At 42.3% G+C, this 20,710-nt stretch overlaps 1 protein-coding gene across 1 annotated transcript in view; it reads right to left on the bottom strand.

The window, feature by feature from the left end:
* Window positions 1-20,710, bottom strand: part of WDR64 (WD repeat domain 64) — an 87,879-nt gene that overhangs the window by 16,978 nt on the left and 50,191 nt on the right. Inside the window, exons 17-20 of the mRNA XM_073636895.1 lie at window positions 20,264-20,340; window positions 16,963-17,131; window positions 10,361-10,397; window positions 4,760-4,865 (exon numbers count right to left, since the gene is read on the bottom strand). Of these exons, the coding sequence (XP_073492996.1) occupies window positions 4,760-4,865; window positions 10,361-10,397; window positions 16,963-17,131; window positions 20,264-20,340 (389 nt within the window). The remainder of the gene's footprint in view (window positions 1-4,759; window positions 4,866-10,360; window positions 10,398-16,962; window positions 17,132-20,263; window positions 20,341-20,710) is intronic.

Raw genomic sequence — 20,710 nt, 5'->3', positions numbered from 1 at the left:
GGGTCCTCTTTAAGAAGATGTAATTTGACAGAGAAAATACAAAAATATTGGGTGCGCTAAAACCAAACATTTTTTTGCAAACTTCTGAAATTTCTTCACTATTTAACCCCTTCGTGACATTCGCCTTACATGTACGGATCTGCAGGAAATGCGTTCCTGCCAACTGCCATACATGTCAATAGCGAGAGCAGCATCAATTAGCTTATAGAGGGAGGCATCTCCCTCTCTGCTCCGATCGGCGCAATGTAATTGCAATCGCGCTGGGCCATGGTCTCCATGGTGACCCCTGGCCAAAACATGGCCATGGGGTCACCCAGGTACGTTGTAAGGTACTGCCTTGAGCAGGACCTGACAAGCCTCCTGCCTGTGTCTGACTGACAGCACTAATGCGCTGCAATGCAAAAGCACTGCAGACTACGGAATCAGCGATCAGATCAGGGAAAGTTGATGTCACATATTGGGACAAAGTAAAAAAAAAAATCGAAAAAAAAAGTTAAAGTTTGTAAAACTGTTAAAAAATAAAAGTGAAAGTATCAAAAAAGGAACAATGTTTTGCAAATGAAAACGCAGTTTTTCACAAAAAAAAAATGAAGGAAAAAAAGAACAGATATTTGATAGCGTCATGTCCGGAACAAAACAATCTATGAAACTGTCATATTATTTAACACGTTTGGTGAATACTGTAAAAAAATAAATAAAATTCACAACAATAAAATATAGCTTTTTCATCATACTGACGCACAAAACATAGAATAAAGAGTAATCAATAAACCACATACAAAAAAAATGGTACAAATAAAAACGTCATCTTGTCCTGCAAAAAACAAGCCCTTGTATAGATCTGTCGACAAAAAAAGAAAAAAAGTTACAGAGTATGATGATGGAAAAGCAAATTATTGTTTATAAAAAAAAGATTTTAGTGTGCAAAAGATGCAAAACATAAAAAAAACTCTATATAAATCTGATATCACTGCAATCTTAATGACGAAAAAATAAATATAGAAAAAAAAGACAATCAAAAAATGTTATGTAATCCAAAATGGTACATATAAAAACATCAACTCATCTCGCAAAAAACAAGCCCCCACAAAGTTCGTTCTTTTGCATTTTAAAAATTACAAAAAGAAAAATTGGCCAATGCAAAAGTTTGGGAACTCTTGGAGAATTGTGAGCTCAGATAACTTTAACCAATGTTTCAGACCTTAATTAGCCGGTTAGGGTTATGGCTTGTTCACCATCATTGTTAGGAAAGGTCAGATGATACAAATTTCTCTGCTTTATAAAAACCGAGTCTTCTATAACTTCTAAACAGCAGCCATGGGTTCGTCTAAGCCAGGGGCCTCAAACTACGGCCCGCGGGCCACATGCGGCCCGCGGAGGATTTTTATCCGGCCCTCCGGGCTGTGGGTGGAGGAGAGCAGTGCCTGCGCCCGCCCTTCCCCCCCCCTTGCTCAGGGCCCCAGCAGCCGGATACTTACCTCTCCCCATGCCTCTGCAGATCCGCTGTCTTCCTGCTCTGCGCTTCCTGTGACGTCTCAGGTCAGAGGGTGCGGTGACATCTTTACACCGCGGCCTCCCCTGAGCCATCACAGGCAGCACAGAGCGGGATGAGGCCGGCGACACTGACGTCCGGAATTGAGCAGCTGCAGCAGGTGAGGAGGAGTGAGGTGAGTATTTGATTTTTTTTTTTTTTAATGTATGGAGGCATGAGACATAATATTAGGGATGACATCCTGCATGGGGCATTATATGGGGGGGTGACATCCTGCATGAGGCATTATATGGGGGAGTGACATGCTGCATGGGGCATTATATGGGGGGGTGACATCCTGAATGGGGCATTATAACGACAGGGGAGTGATATCCTGCATGGGGCATTATATGGGGGGGTGACATCCTGAATGCTGCATGGGGCATTATATGGGGGGTGACATCCAGCATGGGGCATTATAAAGACAGGGGAGTGATATCCTGCATGGGGCATTATATGGGGGGGTGACATCCTGCATGGGGCATTATAAAGACAGGGGAGTGATATCTTGCATGGGACATTATATGGTGGGAGAAAGGGGACATCCTGCATGGGGCATTATATGGGGGGTGACATCCTGCATGGGGCATTATAAGGGGGGGAACAGCCTGCATGGGGCATTATAAGGGGGGAACAGCCTGCATGGGGCATTATAAGAGGGGAACAGCCTGCATAGGCCATTATAAAGGAGAAACAGCCTGCCTATTGAGGACCTATGCTGCTTATTGGGGCCATTTACCTGCCCATTAAGGACCTATGCAGCCTATTGGGGACATTTCCTCCCCATTGAGGACCTATGCTGCCAATTGGGGACATTTACCTGCCTATTGAGGACCTATGCTGCCTATTGGGGACATTTACCTGCCTATTGGGGACATTTACCTGCCTATTGGGGACATTTACTTGCCTATTGAAATACCGGTTGATTTAACTTTACTTGTTCTTCATTTTAAATATTGTATTTGCTCCTGTATTGTTTTTTTTTACTTCAAAATAAGATATGTGCAGTGTGCATAGGAATTTGTTCATGGTTTTTTTTAAAAACTATATTCCGGCCTTCCAATGGTCTTAGGGACAGTGAACTGGCCCCCTGTTTAAAAAGTTTGAGGACCCCTGGTCTAAGCAGCTGCCTAGTACTCTAAAAATGAAAATGGTGGATGCCCACAAAGCAGGAGAAGGCTCTAAGATAATATCAAAGAGTTTTCAAGTTGTCCTTTCCTTAGTTGGAAATGTAATTAAGAAATGGCAATTAACAGGAACAGTGGAGGTCAAGATAAGGTCTGGAAGACCAAGCAAAATTTCAGTGAGAGCTGCTCATCGGATTGCTAGAGAGGCAAATCAGAACCCCCGCTTGACTTCAAAAGATCTAAACAAGACTGATGCATTTTGGAAACCAGTCCTGTGGACCGATGAGGTTAAAATAGAACTCTTTGGTCACAATGATCAAAGGTATGTGTGGAGAGAAAAAAAGGGCACAGAATTTCAGGAAAATAACATCTTGTCAAACATTAAGCATGAGGGTGGATCAATCATGCTTTTTAGTTGTGTTGTTGGGCCAAAGGCACGGGGAACATTTCACGGGTAGAGGGAAGAATGGATTCAATGCAATTTCAACAAATTCTTGAAGCAAACATAACAACATCTGCAAAAAAGCTTACTTCTACAAATGGATAATGATCCTAAACACACATAAAAACACAATAGACTACTACCTCAAAAGGCGGAAGCTGAAGGTTTTACAATGGCCCTCCCAGCCCCTGATCTGAACATCATTGAAAATCTGTGGCTAGACCTCAAAATAGCAGTGCATGCAAGATGATCCAGGAATATCAAAGAAATGGAAGAATTTTCAAAGAAGGAATGGATGAAAATCCCTCAAACAAGAATTGAAAGACTCTTGCCTGGCTACAAAAAGTGTTTACAAGCTGTGATACTTTCAAAAGGGGGTGCTACTAGGTCCTAACCATGCAGGGTGACCAAATTTTTGTATCAACCCTTTTTCCATCAACCCTTTTTGCAAATAAAAGCACAGTGGGCATGGGATTTCTATAAATCCCATCCACTGTGCTTCTACTGAACAACACAGCACTTTGGATGTAGTGCACATGCGCTGTGTCCAAATCGCTGCTATTACGGATTGTGGGTACGTACCCTCAGTCTGTTGGATAGAGCAGAGCCGAATGTGTTAGCTGGTGAATTCACAGGCTGTGTGCACCAGACTGGATGTGTCTTGGAACTGAAGAGAGACAGGCCAGAATCCCTCTCTAAGAAGAGTCTGCTCAGGGCCGTGTGCAGAGAACAGCAAGTATTAGTGGTTGCTATGGACAGTGGTTGTTTTTTTGGGGTTAACACAGCAGTTTATGAGTAGCCAGGTTCTGTTCTGTTTAGTTATTGCCTGGACAAGGCTAGGGATTTATGTCTATGATTTTTATTTGGTGCTGGGCAAACTGTGGAAAGTAATAAAAACTGAATGTGTTTGGACCAAAACCGCATTGCCTGTATGAATGCTACCTAAGGCCTAATGCCTACCAGAGAGAGTGAACCCCTACAGTAGGAAGGGAGAAGAAATAATGCTTTTATTAGTGAGTTGATATCATAGAGTTGTCTAAAGAGATGTGCTTTTGAATACCCTAAATATACTTTTACAAATTATAATCTACAGGTATGTGCTCTTTTTTTCATTCATTCAGCCATGTAACTAATGGACCACACATAATATGTTGATCATAAATGGGTCTAGGATTGCCTCAAATCTAGTCAGTGACCTCATATAAATGCTATCATGCTACAGTGTTATACTTTTATCATTCCATGCAGTGTCGGACTGGTGGGCCAAGGACCCACCAGTAACATTGACTTTGGGGGCCCTACTTTTCACCTACATGCAAATATTACACTACCATCGTTCACAAATTTACCTATATCTCTATATAATAATAAACTGAGTAGTTTGGTTAATGAATGATGATATCCTGTTTTTTCTGTACAGAGTGAATCAAGTGAATTATGCCAATTACTGCCCTTACAGTGGAGTTGGGGGCCCATATTTGGACAGTGGCCCACCCGTTGATTCCCCTATTCCCTATGGGCCAGTCCGAGCCTGATTCCATAACAAGTTGCATATTGAAAGCTTAGTTCTATGATTGAACAATGAAGTCTAGCTACATGCATATATATAATATTCCTGGAATATATACTGTAACTTACAAAACTATAACATGCACTTACCCTTGTTACCAGCTATGATAATATTACTGGATTTATTTGTACAGAGAACTGTCAGAGAAATAGGAGGCTGCTTTGTATAAGGTAGCTCTTTGCTTATCAGGTCTCCCTGCAAGAATAACTACAATATGTTAGTCAACTTAAACTTGCAAAATAGATGATAGCTAGAGAGATAACTAGAGAGATAGATAGATATTATATAGAGATAGATAGATAGATATTAGATAGATAGATATTATATAGAGATAGATAGATAGATATTAGATAGATAGATAGATATGAGATAGATAGACAGACAGACAGATAGACAGATACTGTGGATTAAGTAGCAGTACAAGCTCAAATAATGAGAAGGTGGTGCTAGCCTACAGACTGAAGCCTATCAATCATGCGATCTAGAATTTGATAGCATAGGCAGCACTTGTAGTTCAGGTATTTAAAATTGAAAGACGTTTTAATCAGCTGATGCGTACGATTGCAACATTTTAGCTCTACAAAGCCTTGACAAAGGCTCTGTAGACTCGAAACATTGTCTCGCATCGGGTGATTAAAACATCTTTCAATACCTGAACTATAACTGCTGCTTACACTTACAAACTATAGATACAATACCTTTAGGTACAACTAGTAGGCAAAGAATACTAATATGAACTCATTGGCAGCATTTACTCTAAACCATAAAATGATGATAATTACAATCATAATATTCTATTCAAGCCTCTCCATTACTGGCGTACCGCCAATGACGGCAGGTCATGCCACTGCTATGGGGCCCTTGAGCCGGGGGGCCCTCTCCCCCGCGGGCCCCGCCTCCGCCCAGTAACACCTGGCCGCCCGCACAGAATGATGGTGGTGGAAGCGTCTGCTGACGCTTCCTCATCCATCATCATTGCTCGCGATGACGGCTGGAGGGGGGCCTAGTGCGAGCAATGATGATGGAGGAGGGAGCGTCAGCAGACACTTCCACCCCTATCATTCTTCCTCGGCGTTTGACGTCTCAGAGCAGCGGGCGCGATGACGTCATTACCGGGCGCCCGCTGCTCTGAGATGTCCAGTGCCTCACACCACCCGCTGAAGAGACTGGAGCATCGGGTGGAACCAGGGGAGGTGAGAACTGTATTTATTTTTTTTAAATCAGTGACCGGTGGCCATAATACAGTATGGGGGGTGCATTATATTGTGTGGAGGACCATGGGGGGAGTGCATTATATTGTATGGAGGACAATGGGGGGTGCGTTATATTGTACGATGGACCGTGGGGAAAGCATTTTATTATATGGAGGACCATGGGGAGAGCATTTAATTATATGGAGGACCAAGGAGGGTGCATTATATTTTATGAAAGACCATGGGGAGTGCACCATATTTTGTGGAGAACCATGGGTAGTGCACTATATTTTATGGAGGACAATGGGGAGAGCATTATATTCTATGGAGGACCATGGGGAGTGCATTATATCGTATGCAGGACCATGGGGGGTGCATTAAATTGTATAAAGGATGATGAGGGAGCATTTTATTATATGGAGGACCATGGGGAGTGTATTATACTATATGGAAGGTTATGGGGGGCGCATGATACTATATGGAAGGCTAGGTGGGGCCATTATAATATGTGGGGGTCCATTATACTGTATGCAAGCAAGTATACAGTGTGAAGGTTTGTGTGGGTCCATCATACTGTGTGGGGGCCATTATACTGTTTGGAGGGCTAGTGCGGGCCATTATACTGTATGTAGGCCCATTATAGTGCATGGAGAGCTGTGAGGGGGTCACAGTTGGGGGATCATACTGTGTTGGGGTCACCATACTTTGCTTTGGTAGTTGACATGGGGTACAGTAGGGTCATTATACTGTGCATGTGGAGGAATTCACCATGGGGGTATCATACTGTGTTCGGGGGGCACTTTTGTTTGCATCATACTTTATGGAGCCAATGAAAGCGGAATCTGGGACTTCATCAGGAGGAAAATTACGATGTAAAAGCTGGAAAGTTGTGAGATCTGCTCTTCTGTGACCCCGACAATTATTTGTTTCTGGGGGGGGGGGCAATTAGAACTTCTGCTATGGGGCCCCATGATTCCTATGTGCGACCCTGCTCTCCATCTTCACAAAAATATTTTTAGAGACTGTCTAGGAATTGGCGACCCTGCCTGCCACCATGGCAAGTCATAACAGTGGCACCAATGGTCTGACAGAGGGAAGGAACTCCTAAGATGCCGTATTTGTTATTGACCACTGCATATAAAGGGTTAAACATTTGCAATCACAGCTAGCTCCGAACATAGCCGATGTTACAGAGCAGAAGCCATACGAGGGCTGTGCATATAAGCTGGTTCATGTAATGTCCTCCCACCCATGAAATATAGAGACCTTACAGGGCTGGAAGAGTTCATGTTTGGTTGATTAGTGTAAACCAAGATTTTCATTTAATATTTAGCAGGTATGTGTATGTCAGGTGGTGAGATCAAATGTAATACAACTGGAGAATAAAATACTATTACCTTAGCATTCCACAAATAGAGGTGTCCATTCTCATGACCTGAAACTATAAGTGGAGCCTCAAACTTGTGATTCAGTGAGTGAGAATGATTGCCATACGGTTGCTCAATATGTTCTGCTAATAAGTGATTACAGTTTAGTGGATACAGTATACCATAGTGCAGAGTACGTACAGAAGACATAGAAAACAGAATTAAGAAAAATAACATTTAAATAGAAATTAAAAAGTCAGAAATTGTTGCATTGAATAATTCTGAGCTCATAACCAGCAATTATTAGTGAAAGGAAACGTTTACTGACCCGATCCTATTTCTGAGTTCTTCACACCCTTCTACAATAAATAAGAAGCATGGGTTATAGTTTAGCGCTATAGTAAAAACCACACAAAGCTATCAAAGTAGTAAAATGTGCTACATAATTCCACTATACAATAATGCTGTAAAATAAGGACGCTTGTAAAGAAATTTGGTGTCTGTAGTAAAGGAGTATTTTAACCCCTTCACGCCATGGCCATTTTCCTTTTTATGCTTTTCGTTTTTTTCTCCCTTCCTTCCAAGAACCATGTTTTTTATTTTTCAGTCAATATAGCCGTATGGGGGTTTGTTTTTTAAGGGACAAGTTGTTCTTTTGAAAAACACCATTCATTCTACCACATAGTGTACTGGAAAACAGGGGAAAATTTCAAGTGCGTTGAAATTGCGAAAAAAGTGCAATTTCACAATAGTTTTGGGTTTTTTTTTATTTACCATGCTCATTATATAGTAAGACTGACCTGACAATATTATTCTCCAGGTCAGTATGAGTACGCAGATTTATAGTTTCTTTTTTATTTAAGTGGTGAAACAAAATGTGGAAATTTATAAGAAAAAAGAGAGAGACCTGACTAGTCTGGCACATCCCCCAGTTGGCTTTTCACTGCCCCGCTCCAATTGATTGACAAACCTCTTAAATGTATGTATCTATCAATCAACGGGAGTGGGGCAGAGAAAATCTAGAAGGGCGTCGCACAAAACTTTTCAAACAATGTTTTCTCTAAAATATAGCAGTGTTACAGATAAAGACATACCTGGCTGCAGTCGCACAGCGAGCTGCAATGGATCTAGTGACAAGTTCCTTTTAAGTCATGCCTTTCTATATCTATAAGCATTAATAAGGAGTTGTTCCTCCTTCTGTAGTTAAAAAGTTAAAACAGCCTCCACTCTTCTGGGAAGGCTTTATACAACATTTTGGAGTGTATCTGTGGGAAGTTTTACCCATTCATCTAGATGAGCATTTGTGAACTCAGACACTGATGTTGGATAAATGGACCTGGCTCGCAATCTCTATTCTACTTCATGTCAAAAGTATTCGATGGGGTTGAAGTTAGCACTCTGTATGGGCCATTCCATTATTCCACCCCAAACGTAGCCAACCATGCCTTTATGAACTTTGCTCTGTGCACCAGTTATGCTAGAAACTGAAAAAGGCCTTCCTCCCTGTTCTCACAAAGCTGGAAGCATACAATTAGCAAAATGTCTTGGTATGCTGAAGAATTAAGATTTCCCTTTACAAGAACTAAGGAGTCCAGGCTAACCTCTTAAAAAAACATATCATAAACGCCTCTCCACCAAACTTTACAGTTGACACAATGAAGTCAGGCAGGTAACATTTTCCTGGTATTCACCAAACCCAACCCCAGACACGTCCTTCAAACAGCTAGATAAAGAGGTACAAATCACCACTCCAGTTATCCAGAGCTCCAGAGTCCAGTGATGATGTGCTTTACACCACACCATCCTACATTTGGCATTGTGCTTAGTGATGTAAGGCTTGCATGCAGGTGCTTGGCCATAGAGACCCAAGATATTAAGTTCTTGGCACACAGTTTTTGTGTTGCTGCTAAATGCCTGAATGTGCTTGATCTCATCTGCAGTTATTCAGCAGATCAGCAAAACGTTGGCAATTTTTGTGCATTATGCACCTCAGCACTCGGCAATCTCACGCTATAATTTTACATGTTGGTACCACTTCCTTGTTGAGTTGCTGTGATTCCTAAACACTTCCACTTTTCAACAAAATCACTCACAGTTGTTCATGAAATATTTAGGAGGGAACAAATTTTATTATCTGACTTGTTACAATGATGGAATCCTATCACAGTCCCACACTCGAATTCAATGAGCTCTTTAGAATGACCCATTATTTAGCAAAGGTTAGTAAAGGCAGAGTGCATGGCCTGGAGCTGGATTTTATACTCCTGTGGCAATAGGACTGAATAAAAAATCTGATTTCAATGATTAAGGTGTGTGTCGCAATATTTTTGTCCATACGGTGTATTTTGCTTTTCTCAGGATGCTTTACTGAGAGACAGAACTCATGGTAGTACTGACTGACTAACTGGCTGAAGAGATAAATAACTAAATGGCTCGGTGGACAAAATATTGAAATTTTAGGTCCATGGCCAGGAAACTCCCCAGATCTGAATCCCATTGAGAACTTGTAGTCAATTCTCAAAAAGCAAGTGGACAGACAAAACCACTGAAATTGTGATAGACTCCACAAACTGATTAGACAAGAATGGGTTGTCATAAGTCATGATTTGGCCCAGAAGCTGATATCCAGCTGCCAGGGAAATTGCAGAAGTCTTGACAAATGAGGGTTAATACTGTAAATATTCAGTCATTACATAAACTTGATTTGTCAATAAAAGTGTAAAAACTTAACACAGTCTTGTTTGAAAGTTTTGGCACCCTTGAAATTGTTCCAGAAAATGGAGTATTTCTCCTAGAAAATTATGGAATAATAATGACAGTGCTTGTACTTCAGTAGCCATAAAAGCATCTAAAAGATCTAAAAACACAAAGCAGCAAACTTCAGTCTCAAAACTTTTGGCCACAACTGTAGCCACACAGAGCAGTGGTTTCTAAGTTTAGGCTTTTCTGCTGTTATACAGCTACATCTATATGCAGCCTGTGTCTAGCAATGCATGCTGAAAGTTGTGGTTTTGCAAAAACTGAAGAGTCACAGGCTTAAGACCTTTGTTTCAAGCCTTCAAAGCCAAATATGAAAGTTAAACATTTTTTTAATTAAAGTTCAATCACATATTGTTAACTCCTTACTTACATTCCATTTTGAAACATCTGGGATTGTAGTATTTATACTGTAGATGAAACATAAAGAAATGGAGAATGGACGTCATTTATACATATGATTTATAAAATTTCTGATAACCATTATAATAAGAATCTATCAAATATAAAAGCAGTATATACTGGACATTTGATCTTGCCAATTAAGACGCCTGAAACTATCATCCAATTACATAGTATTTATAGAGACAACTATAATCATATAATATTGCAAAAATGAGGTATCTAAGCAGCCAATGGCTATTACCATTATATTTTCATACATTATCTTTAAAAAAAATTATTAAAGAATCATTGTTTTAAACACACTAAAGATAAGTGCATCAACATACAGAAGTTCTCAAAATTAGTCCATATATAGCTTGGTGTGCAAATGTATCCAAACACCGTATTTTAGAGAAAGCAGAAAAATATACCCATATAGCTAATCCTGTTATGCACCCCTCTTGCACTTATCTGACCTCTAATATGGGCATACAGGTGATAGAAATGTAAATCTATACCTACCTGTATGCCTCATATTAGAGGTCTGGTTGCTGTGAAATGTCTTTTTATTCCTACAAGTTTCTGATGTCTTCCAGTGCCGGTGCCTGGAAGAAATCCCACCTTCTGTGTGAATTACAATGTTTCCCCCCCTCCCCTGCACGTCACAGTGCCCTGTGATGTGCAGTTGCAGCAGCCAAATCCAGGCACAGTGACATGCAGGAGAGGGGGGAAAATATTGTAATTCACACATGAGGCGGGGATCTCTTCCAGTCCCCGGGCCTGGAAGCATCAGAAACTTGATTGGATAAAAAGACATTTCACAGCAACAAGACCTCTAATATGAGGCATACAGGTAAGTATAGATTTACATTTCTATCACCTGTATGCCCATATTAGAGGTCAGATAAGTGCCAGGGGGTGACAGATTCCTTTTAAGTAGTGAAGTATTGTATTGATGTTAGTCACTACTCACGGGCAAGCTGTGAGATTGGGTAATGTGATGCCAGTCACTGTTACGCACACGCCCGGGCAGACTGGCGTGAGCGTGATTAGTGATCCCACTGGACCATGAACCGAGGAGTGCCTGGAGGGGAGTAACTAAGTATCAACCCGGTCCGACCAAGGTCGCATGGCGGCTCAGTCGACTCCGTGAACCAGGGAGGAACCAAGCAGAGGGACCAGGTGCTACTCCAGGTCAGACCCCGGTCACAGCTGTTGACCCCCACCGGGGAATGCAGGAACAGGCAGGTTAGACTGGCATATTGACTGGTGGGTACTGGCAGGCACGGCTGGTATGCAGACAGGTGGATATTGACAGGCACAGCTGGTATGCAGACAGGTGGGCACAGGCAGGCACGGCTGGCATGCAGACAGGCGGGTACTGGCAGGTAGGAACATAGGCAGGATAGGGACCAGTACAGACTGGGATACAGGAACGGAGCCGCAGGTGCGGTAGACAAGCAGAGCGGTGCAAAACTCGCAGGTGCGGTAGACAAGCAGAGCAAAGCAAAACCCGCAAGTGCGGTAGACAAGTGGAGCAGAGCAAAGCCCGCAAGTGTGGTAGACAAGCGGAGTAGAGAAAAACCCGCAGGTGCGGTGAACAAGCAGAGGAGAGCAAAGCTGCAGGTGCGGTAAGCAAGCAGAGCAGAGCAAAACCCGCAGATGCGGTGAACAAGCAGTGCAGAGCAAAACCGCAGGTGCGGTAAACAAGCAGAGCAGAGCAAAACCCGCAGATGCGGTGAACAAGCAGAGCAGAGCAAAACTGCAGATGAGGTGAACAAGCAGAGCAGAGCAAAACCCGCAGATGCGGTGAACAAGCAGAGCAGAGCAAAACCCGCAGATGCGGTGAACGAGCAGAGCAAAACCACAGGTGCGGTGAACAAGCAGAGCAAAGCCAAACCCGCAGATGCGGTGAACAAGCAGAGCAGAGCAAAATCGCAGGTGCAGTGAACAAGCAGAGCCAAGCCAAACCCGCAGATGCGGTGAACAAGCAGAGCAGAGCAAAACCGCAGGTGCGGTAAACAAGCAGAGCAGAGCAAAACCCGCAGATGCGGTGAACAAGCAAAGTAGAGCAAAACCGCAGATGCGGTGAACAAGCAAAGCAGAGCAAAACCAGCAGATGCGGTGAACAAGCAGAGCAGAGCAAAACCGCAGGTGCGGTAAACAAGCATAGCAAAGCAAAACCGGCAGATGCGGTGAACAAGCAGAGCAGAGCAAAACCGCAGGTGCGGTGAACAAGCAGAGCAAAGCAAAACCCGCAGATGCGGTGAACAAGCAGAGCAGAGCAAAACCGCAGGTGCGGTGAACAAGCAGAGCAAAGCAAAACCCGCACATGCGGTGAACAAGCACAGCAGAGCAAAACCGCAGGTGCGGTAAACAAGCAGAGCAGAGCAAAAACCCCAGATGCGGTGAACAAGCAGAGCAGAGCAAAACCACAGATGCGGTGAACAAGCAAAGCAGAGCAAAACCGCAGAAGCGGTAAACAGGACAGGGCTCTGTTCACATGCAACAGACTGGAAAACACAAGAAGATAGCTAGAACACAGGAGTTAGATACAGAGGCAGGGAAACAGAACGAGCGGAACCAGATACACACAAGGTACTTGCAATGAAGTAGCGAGTGGACACAAAACTCACAAACAGAAGTACAAAGACAACGAGTTAGAGTTAGGTGCAGGTTCAGATGCTGCAGGAAAAGGGAAAGGTACAGACATAGAGACAAACAGGTAACGGACTAGGACACTGTTCAGACAGGATCTGAACCAGGAACAAGATACAGGAATGAGCCTGGGAACTCAGCCCCCAGGGTGGCGGAAACTGACTAGAAGTCACAGGTACAGGTAACAGGCCTGGATATACAGCCCCCAGGGTGGCAGAAACAGACTAGATACAGGACAGGACCTTGCAACTCAGTTGCAAGAAACACACAGATGGAAAGTGTTGCTCAGGCCCCTCCTACTGGGTGGAGGGGGTTTAAGTATCCAGTGACTCACAGCAATAGGCTGGGGACGCATTAGGACTGCGGACACTGTAGCTTTAAGAATCAGGAAGCAACAGCGTCGCCGCCCTAAGCCAGCAAACAAGAGACATACAAACAGCAGGTACTGGAGCAAAGTGTGCAGCCTGGCCTGATAGGTAAGATTGCGGTCTTGCATGGTGGGAGGTGAAAAAAAAAACCTACAAAAGACAAAAGACAAAAATATATCTCATACCCTACCATCATTATATATAAATGTAAAGCAAAGTTGCATAATAAATATAGGGTACTTAGTGAACTATTTTTGATCAAAAAAAGTATACAAGCCGTCCCACCAGCGGCAAGGTGACCCTAAATTGGGACGGTACCTATACTGCCTATATTAAAAACCTTACTGTATATCAAAGTTGAAGTAATGCATATAAAAGGGTAGACAAATAGGACCGGGTCCCAACTCCAGACCACCCAGGCCCGTGGTAAGCTACATATATACCAGTCAGCTCAACAAAGGGGATGCCACACCCTTAAATTGCACAGAATGCAAACAAGACAAAAAACCAGGCAATGTGAACTGAGGTCTAAGATGGTAGACATGCAAGAAATAGGAGCATGTTCACACTAGCAAAAAAGAAACAAAACCTACAAAAGACAAAAGACAAAAATATATCTCATACCCTACCATCATTATATATAAATGTAAAGCAAAGTTGCATAATAAATATAGGGTACTTAGTGAACTATTTTTGATCAAAAAAAGTATACAAGCCGTCCCACCAGCGGCAAGGTGACCCTAAATTGGGACGGTACCTATACTGCCTATATTAAAAACCTTACTGTATATTAAAGTTGAAGTAATGCATATAAAAGGGTAGACAAATAGGACCGGGTCCCAACTCCAGACCACCCAGGCCCGTGGTAAGCTACATATATACCAGTCAGCTCAACAAAGGGGATGCCACACCCTTAAATTGCACAGAATGCAAACAAGACAAAAAACCAGGCAATGTGAACTGAGGTCTAAGATGGTAGACATGCAAGAAATAGGAGCATGTTCACACTAGCAAAAAAGAAACAAAACCTACAAAAGACAAAAGACAAAAATATATCTCATACCCTACCATCATTATATATAAATGTAAAGCAAAGTTGCATAATAAATATAGGGTACTTAGTGAACTATTTTTGATCAAAAAATGTATACAAGCAGAAACAGACTAGATACAGGACAGGACCTTGCAACTCAGTTGCAAGAAACACACAGATGGAAAGTGTTGCTCAGGCCCCTCCTACTGGGTGGAGGGGGTTTAAGTATCCAGTGACTCACAGCAATAGGCTGGGGACGCATTAGGACTGCGGACACTGTAGCTTTAAGAATCAGGAAGCAACAGCGTCGCCGCCCTAAGCCAGCAAACAAGAGACATACAAACAGCAGGTACTGGAGCAAAGTGTGCAGCCTGGCCTGATAGGTAAGATTGCGGTCTTGCATGGTGGGAGGTGGTAAGCCATGCAAGCACGCTGCCAGGGATGTTACAGTCACTACTCATGGGCAAGCCATGAGGCTGGGTAATCAAGAGGTCCGGAGTCAGATACAAAGAGAGCTCGTCATAAACAAATGGGTAAGACAAAGGCATAGTCAGGTCACAGTCTGAGGTCAGGATTCCAGGAAGGTAGCGGATCAAGAAAGAGGGGCTAGGCAAACGGATGGTCAGAAGCAAAGTCAAAGGTCGGGTAACAATAGATCTGATACTGAGCACAGTAACACAAGGCACGCAGACACCACCTCAGATACCACCAAACATACCACCAAACATAAGCTATGACTGGTAGTAAATGAGGCAGAGAGCCAGCTAAATAGCAAAGTAATCACACCAAACAGGAGACACATGGAGGCAATGCAGAAGCTCTGGCCCTGATTGGGCGGCTGGACTGTCACTTAACACACTGACAGCTCAGCATGCCCCAGCCTCCGATTGGACGGCTGAGCTGTACATCACCATAATGACAGCTCAGCACACCCCTGGCTAGATTTTACTGCTGAACTATCACTCACTGCGTCCACACGCACCGATAGGAGGAATCGTGACATATTGTGACCATAATCCACGCCAAGAATTTTATGGTAGTATATGTATAACACATCTGAAAAGATTGCATGATTATTGTGGGAATTCTTAAAAAGTAGTTATCATGGTTTTTTTTTTTTACTAAATGATAAGTACTGATTAACATTGCTCTGCACTGTGCTGCTCAGCAAGCAAAAGCTCTAAGCACACACAGATAGGCGCATGGTCTTCATATCAGAGACCTTATATAGCAATGGAAGTACAATATTCTCCAAGCCATATCTATAAAATCTGAGTTTAACACAATCCATGGATACATCCATGATTGGGGACCATATTCACATCTGTGAGTAAAGTTGCAAAAGGTTTAGTAGTTCGTAACCCACAAGAAACACAGTTTATCCCTTAATTATGGATATATCATATTCATATGTGGTATGTATAGAATGCTTGAAGGATGTTTGGTAAGATGATGGCCATATTGCTTCTCTAGGAGGTCCCTGGGAGAAAATATGACTCTTTCCATTCTGAGCCCTAGCGTTTGTCCAAACAGAGGTTTCTAACCACATGTAGGGTACCAGCATACTCAGAAGAAACTGGGTAACAAATTTAGCAGTCCGTTTTGTCATGGTATCCTGTGTAAAAGTGAAAAAATTGGGGCTAAAGCACCATTTTAGAGGTAAAATTTTATTTTTTGCTTTTTCATTCCACTTTGCATTAATTCCTGTGTAGCACCGGAAGGGTTAAAAACGTTTTCTGACAACAGTTTTGAAGTATTTGAGGGATACAGTTTTTAAAATGATATCACTTTGGGAAGTTTACAATACATAGGCTCCTCAAAGTCCATTTAAATCTGAATAGGTCCCTAAAGAAACAGATTTTGGAAATTTCTTGAAAAAATGAGAAATTGCTGCTAAACTTTTAACCCTGCTAACATCCTAACAAAATAAAATGACGTTTGAAAAATGATGCAGATGTAAAGTAGACATTTGGGAAATGTTATTTAGAAATTATTTTGTATACGCATGAGTAACTGGTTTAATAAGAATATCAAAACTGAAAGTTTTAAAATGACGAATTTTTCAAAATTTTTGCCAAAATTCCAATATTTTTTACAAATAAATGCAAAACATATCTACCTAAATTTACCACTAACATAAAGTACAATGTGTCATGAAAAAACAGTCTCAAAATCATTGAGATACGCTGAAGCGTTCCAGAGTTCTTACTACATGAAGTGACACTGGTCAGATATGAAAAATTTGGTCTGGTCATTAAGGTTAAAATTGGCTCCGTCACTAAGGGGTTAAAGAGATTTTTGAGAGTGAACCTGCTTCAGCATCATCAGCAAAATCTTGAATTTATAAATGGGCCCTTTGATTGGTAGACTAGGGTTACCTGAAAGCGATCGAATGAATAATAATACACTGTGATCAAAGAATGAACATAGGAGAATGGCTTATGTTGTATTTCTATTATTATCATGCCAGTATTATATAAGCATTACAATATACAGTATACACATTCATAGACTGATTAAAATGTAACTTACCTTATCATGTTTGAGTCTTTAACATTTGCGAGTAAGAGAAGCAGCACAGAATTTATCCTTTGTGCCTTTGTTCTGCCTGAAAATGTATTGGACGCAGCAGCATCATCTTCAACATTTTGGCTGCAGCTAACAAGAAAACATACTGTATTACCTCTGTACTGTACTTTCTCTAGATGATGCACATGATTTAGACATAGCATTCAAGCAATAGTGTCACAATCTGGGCATTTTAAGACATTTATATTACATTTATCCACACTGATGGCATAAAATAGCATGGTATACAGTAATTACGGTAAAAAACGAGAACAATTCTGGGTATAATTCTTTGCGCAATGTGTTCTCCTGCAGCACCTTCTTGTGTTAACGATTCAATTTGCAAAGATGAATCTTAATATATAATATTCTACTGTACAAGAACACATAGTGTTTTATAATAAAGTGTTTACAGGTGTATTTATGCCTTTTTGCATAGAAGCAACACAAAACGGTTACCGTTGAAAAGCAATAAAATCTAAACTGAATGGAGTAAAGTGAATCTGGCATGATGACAAGTGTAACTAAACTTTGAAATGACTTTTAAGAATAAAGCTGTCGTAAGTAGTGATGCGCGAGTATGTTCGGTTAACCCTTTCGGCGAGTAAGGGTTAACCGAACATACTCGCTCATCACTAGTCGTAAGATCATAAGAAATAATACTATTTATGGCCATTACATCTTGTATACTGACTGAATTTTTAGTAGGTTTTCTCATTAAGGCCATGTTCACACGTTCAGTATTTGGTGGAACAATCAGAGGAGACGTATAATAGAAACACGTCACCACGTCTGTATTTATCACCCACTCCTGGTTTTGGCTTATAAATACTGAGGTACAATACTGACCAAATACTGAACGTGTGCATGTCGCTTTAGTGAAATATAGATTAGAAAAACAGCATATCTGCACTGCCTCATTGAATAACATTGATCCGAGAGCAATCATTTATTTATCGGATTGCACTTATCCAAGTTATACGTGTGAGCGAACCATAAGGCTATGTGCCCACGTAGCGTTTTTGCGGCGTTTTTACGGCCACGAAAACGCTTGTAAAACAGTCTGCCATGCAAAGCAATGTGAATTCAGATGTGCTGTGCGCATGATTCGCTAATTAGCGTGCCGAATCGCATTGCGTTGCAAAACGCAGCATGACCATTTCTACTGCGATTACGCTGCAAATTTGCGGCCATTGAGGAACATTGAAACGCAGTAAACCCGCAGGTATATGTGGATTTGCTGCCTTTCAATTAAATTCAATGGCCGCAAATTTGCAGCGTAATCGCTGTGCACGTGGTACCCGGGATGAAGAGGAGAAAACAACTCCTCTTCATCCCGGCTACCACGCGGTGAAAAAAAGAAATAAAAAAGTTAAAAATAATAAAAACCTGTATACTCACCTCTCCGGTCTCCTCTCAGCCGCATCCTCTCTCCTCGGTGTCCCGCGGTGTACTTGCAGGACCTGCGGTGACGTCATTTAGTCAGCTGATGGTCACGCGACCGCTGATGTCAGCGGTCAGATGATGGTCGCATGACCATCAGCTGACTAAATGACATCATCGCAGGTCCTGCCATTACACAGCGGGACGCCGAGGAGAGAGGATCGCCACCGGGAGGAGACCGGAGAGGTGAGTATACAGGGTTTTTTTTTTTTTTACTTTTTAATTCTTTTTTTTTAACTATAGATGCAGCATTTAAAGCATCTAACTTGGTCACGCAATATAAATCCATGCCAGTTGCATGGACTTATATTGTGTGACCAACTTGTCAAGCACTTTTCCAAGTGATGCTCAAAATCGCTTGAAAAAACACATGCGAAAACGCATGTAAAAAAGCTGAAAAAACGCTTCTCTCTGGCAGAAAAAAATGCATGTAAATCTGCATGCGTTTTTTCCTGCCAGAGAGAGGCAAAGACGCTCTGCATCAAATCTGCTACATGGGCACCTAGCCTTTAGGCCCCGTCACACATGATCGCTAGCGAGATCGTTATTACGTCACGGTTTTGGGATCGCTGGAGAGTCGTTTCGTGATCGCTGGGGAGCTGTCAAACATGCAGAACTTCCCAACGATTTCGGCCGCCCGAGCGATCTAACTAACGATCTCGGCGGTCGTTGGGACGCTTTCACACAGCAGCTATTTCAACGATCCACACCTTGATAGGGACTGTACTGTGTCACAAAGGCGTGCATAAAATTACTTTTCCGCGCCCCCTCATCTCCGATTGGCGGCTGTAATTCTGTATTCATTCATCTGGGCTTTGTTCCTGACAAGCGTTCTGGTTTGTGGATTGTAGTAGTGTTCTTCGGCTGTGACTCCACATATCAACAGCCCGGAGAATTCTGCTAGGATCTGCAATCCAGCACGAGGTCAGAAACAAAGGATGGAATCGCTATTCTGTTGCCTTCTTTATGCACGGCGGAGAATGAGAACGCTGTAGCGACCACCAATCGGGGACGAGGGGCGCGGAAAAGTCCAATTTATGCACGCCTATGTGTCTCAGTTCTGAATCACTAATAAGGTCGTTGATAAGGTGTCAAATACAGCAATGCACACTGCCCAGCGGGAGCGCAACGACCCAGGAATGGTCCAGGAAGCTTTGTAACGATCAGCGATCTCACAGCAGGGGCCTGATCGTTGCTACCTGTCAGACATAACGAGATCGCTAGCAAGATCGCTATTGCGTCACAAAAACCGTGACGTATCAACGATCTCGCTAGCGATCTCGTTATGTGTGACCGGGCCTTTACACTAAAAACCTCTGCATTTTCTTTTTGGGTGCTCTCTCTATTTCTCCTTTCAACTTCTCCTTCCCGCCCATTCTATAAGCTTTTATAGGTAGAGAGCGTAATTTGATCTCTCACTGTAGACAGATCTATAGACAGATTTGAGTAATTTTTGAAAGTGAATGATTAGTGCAGGGAGGCGAAAAAGAATAATAAATGGGGAAATAGTGTAAGGTATCTTATCAGAGAAAAATGCCTATGTCTTATCTTCGCTTGTACTGTTGATTTGGAAAAACATGCAATTGCTATTTAAATTAGCTAAGTGAAATAAGTTAGCAGTTGCAACTGTACCCACTCAGTGACCCCTCACACTTACGGTTTGGAGCAACAGCATTCTTATGTGTTTGGCAGTGTAAAGGAGTGGAGCAGCTTTCGACACCCTCCTTGAAGATCGTATGGTTCTATAATGCTTTGGCAATACTAATGGTTATATAATGCATGTTTTGAATGTTTTATTTATTTTGTGGCCTGCAGAACTTACCTAACCAGTGGATAGGATTAACTATAGGGGCCAGCCCAAGAAGGAAGGAGTTAAGTGGGCATAGGAAATTTAGTTTCCTGCAAGGGAGATAGAGAAAAGTACTGAAAAGAGAATGACTTATAGTCCTAATTTTATTACACCTGCATTAAAAAGGGTGTTGTGTACGAAGAAGGGAGACCATACTTGGATAGCACGTCGAAAGTAAACATGGATTAAGTAGCAGAAGGATTTTTTATCTCAGGCAAGTGGGGGCCTTCAGCAAATGTTAACTATACTAGATAAGAAGCAAAAGTGTAGCCAGACCTGAGGGTCATAAAGAGGAAGATGGCCAAGCTGGGACACAAGTTCTCCTACGGAGAATTGAAGATACAGTGGCACACCAAGAAGCATGTGGCCCACATCAATTGGATTTTGAGAATAGTAGTGAGGAGTCATAGTGATGCACCT

Source organism: Phyllobates terribilis, unplaced genomic scaffold (assembly GCF_046119375.1).
Source record: "Phyllobates terribilis strain yellow unplaced genomic scaffold, ASM4611937v1 Scaffold_1__5_contigs__length_1240528914, whole genome shotgun sequence".
Lineage (NCBI taxonomy): Eukaryota > Metazoa > Chordata > Amphibia > Anura > Dendrobatidae > Phyllobates > Phyllobates terribilis.
The sequence above is the reverse complement of the archived record's forward strand: the minus strand, read 5'-3'. Positions and strand labels throughout refer to the sequence as shown.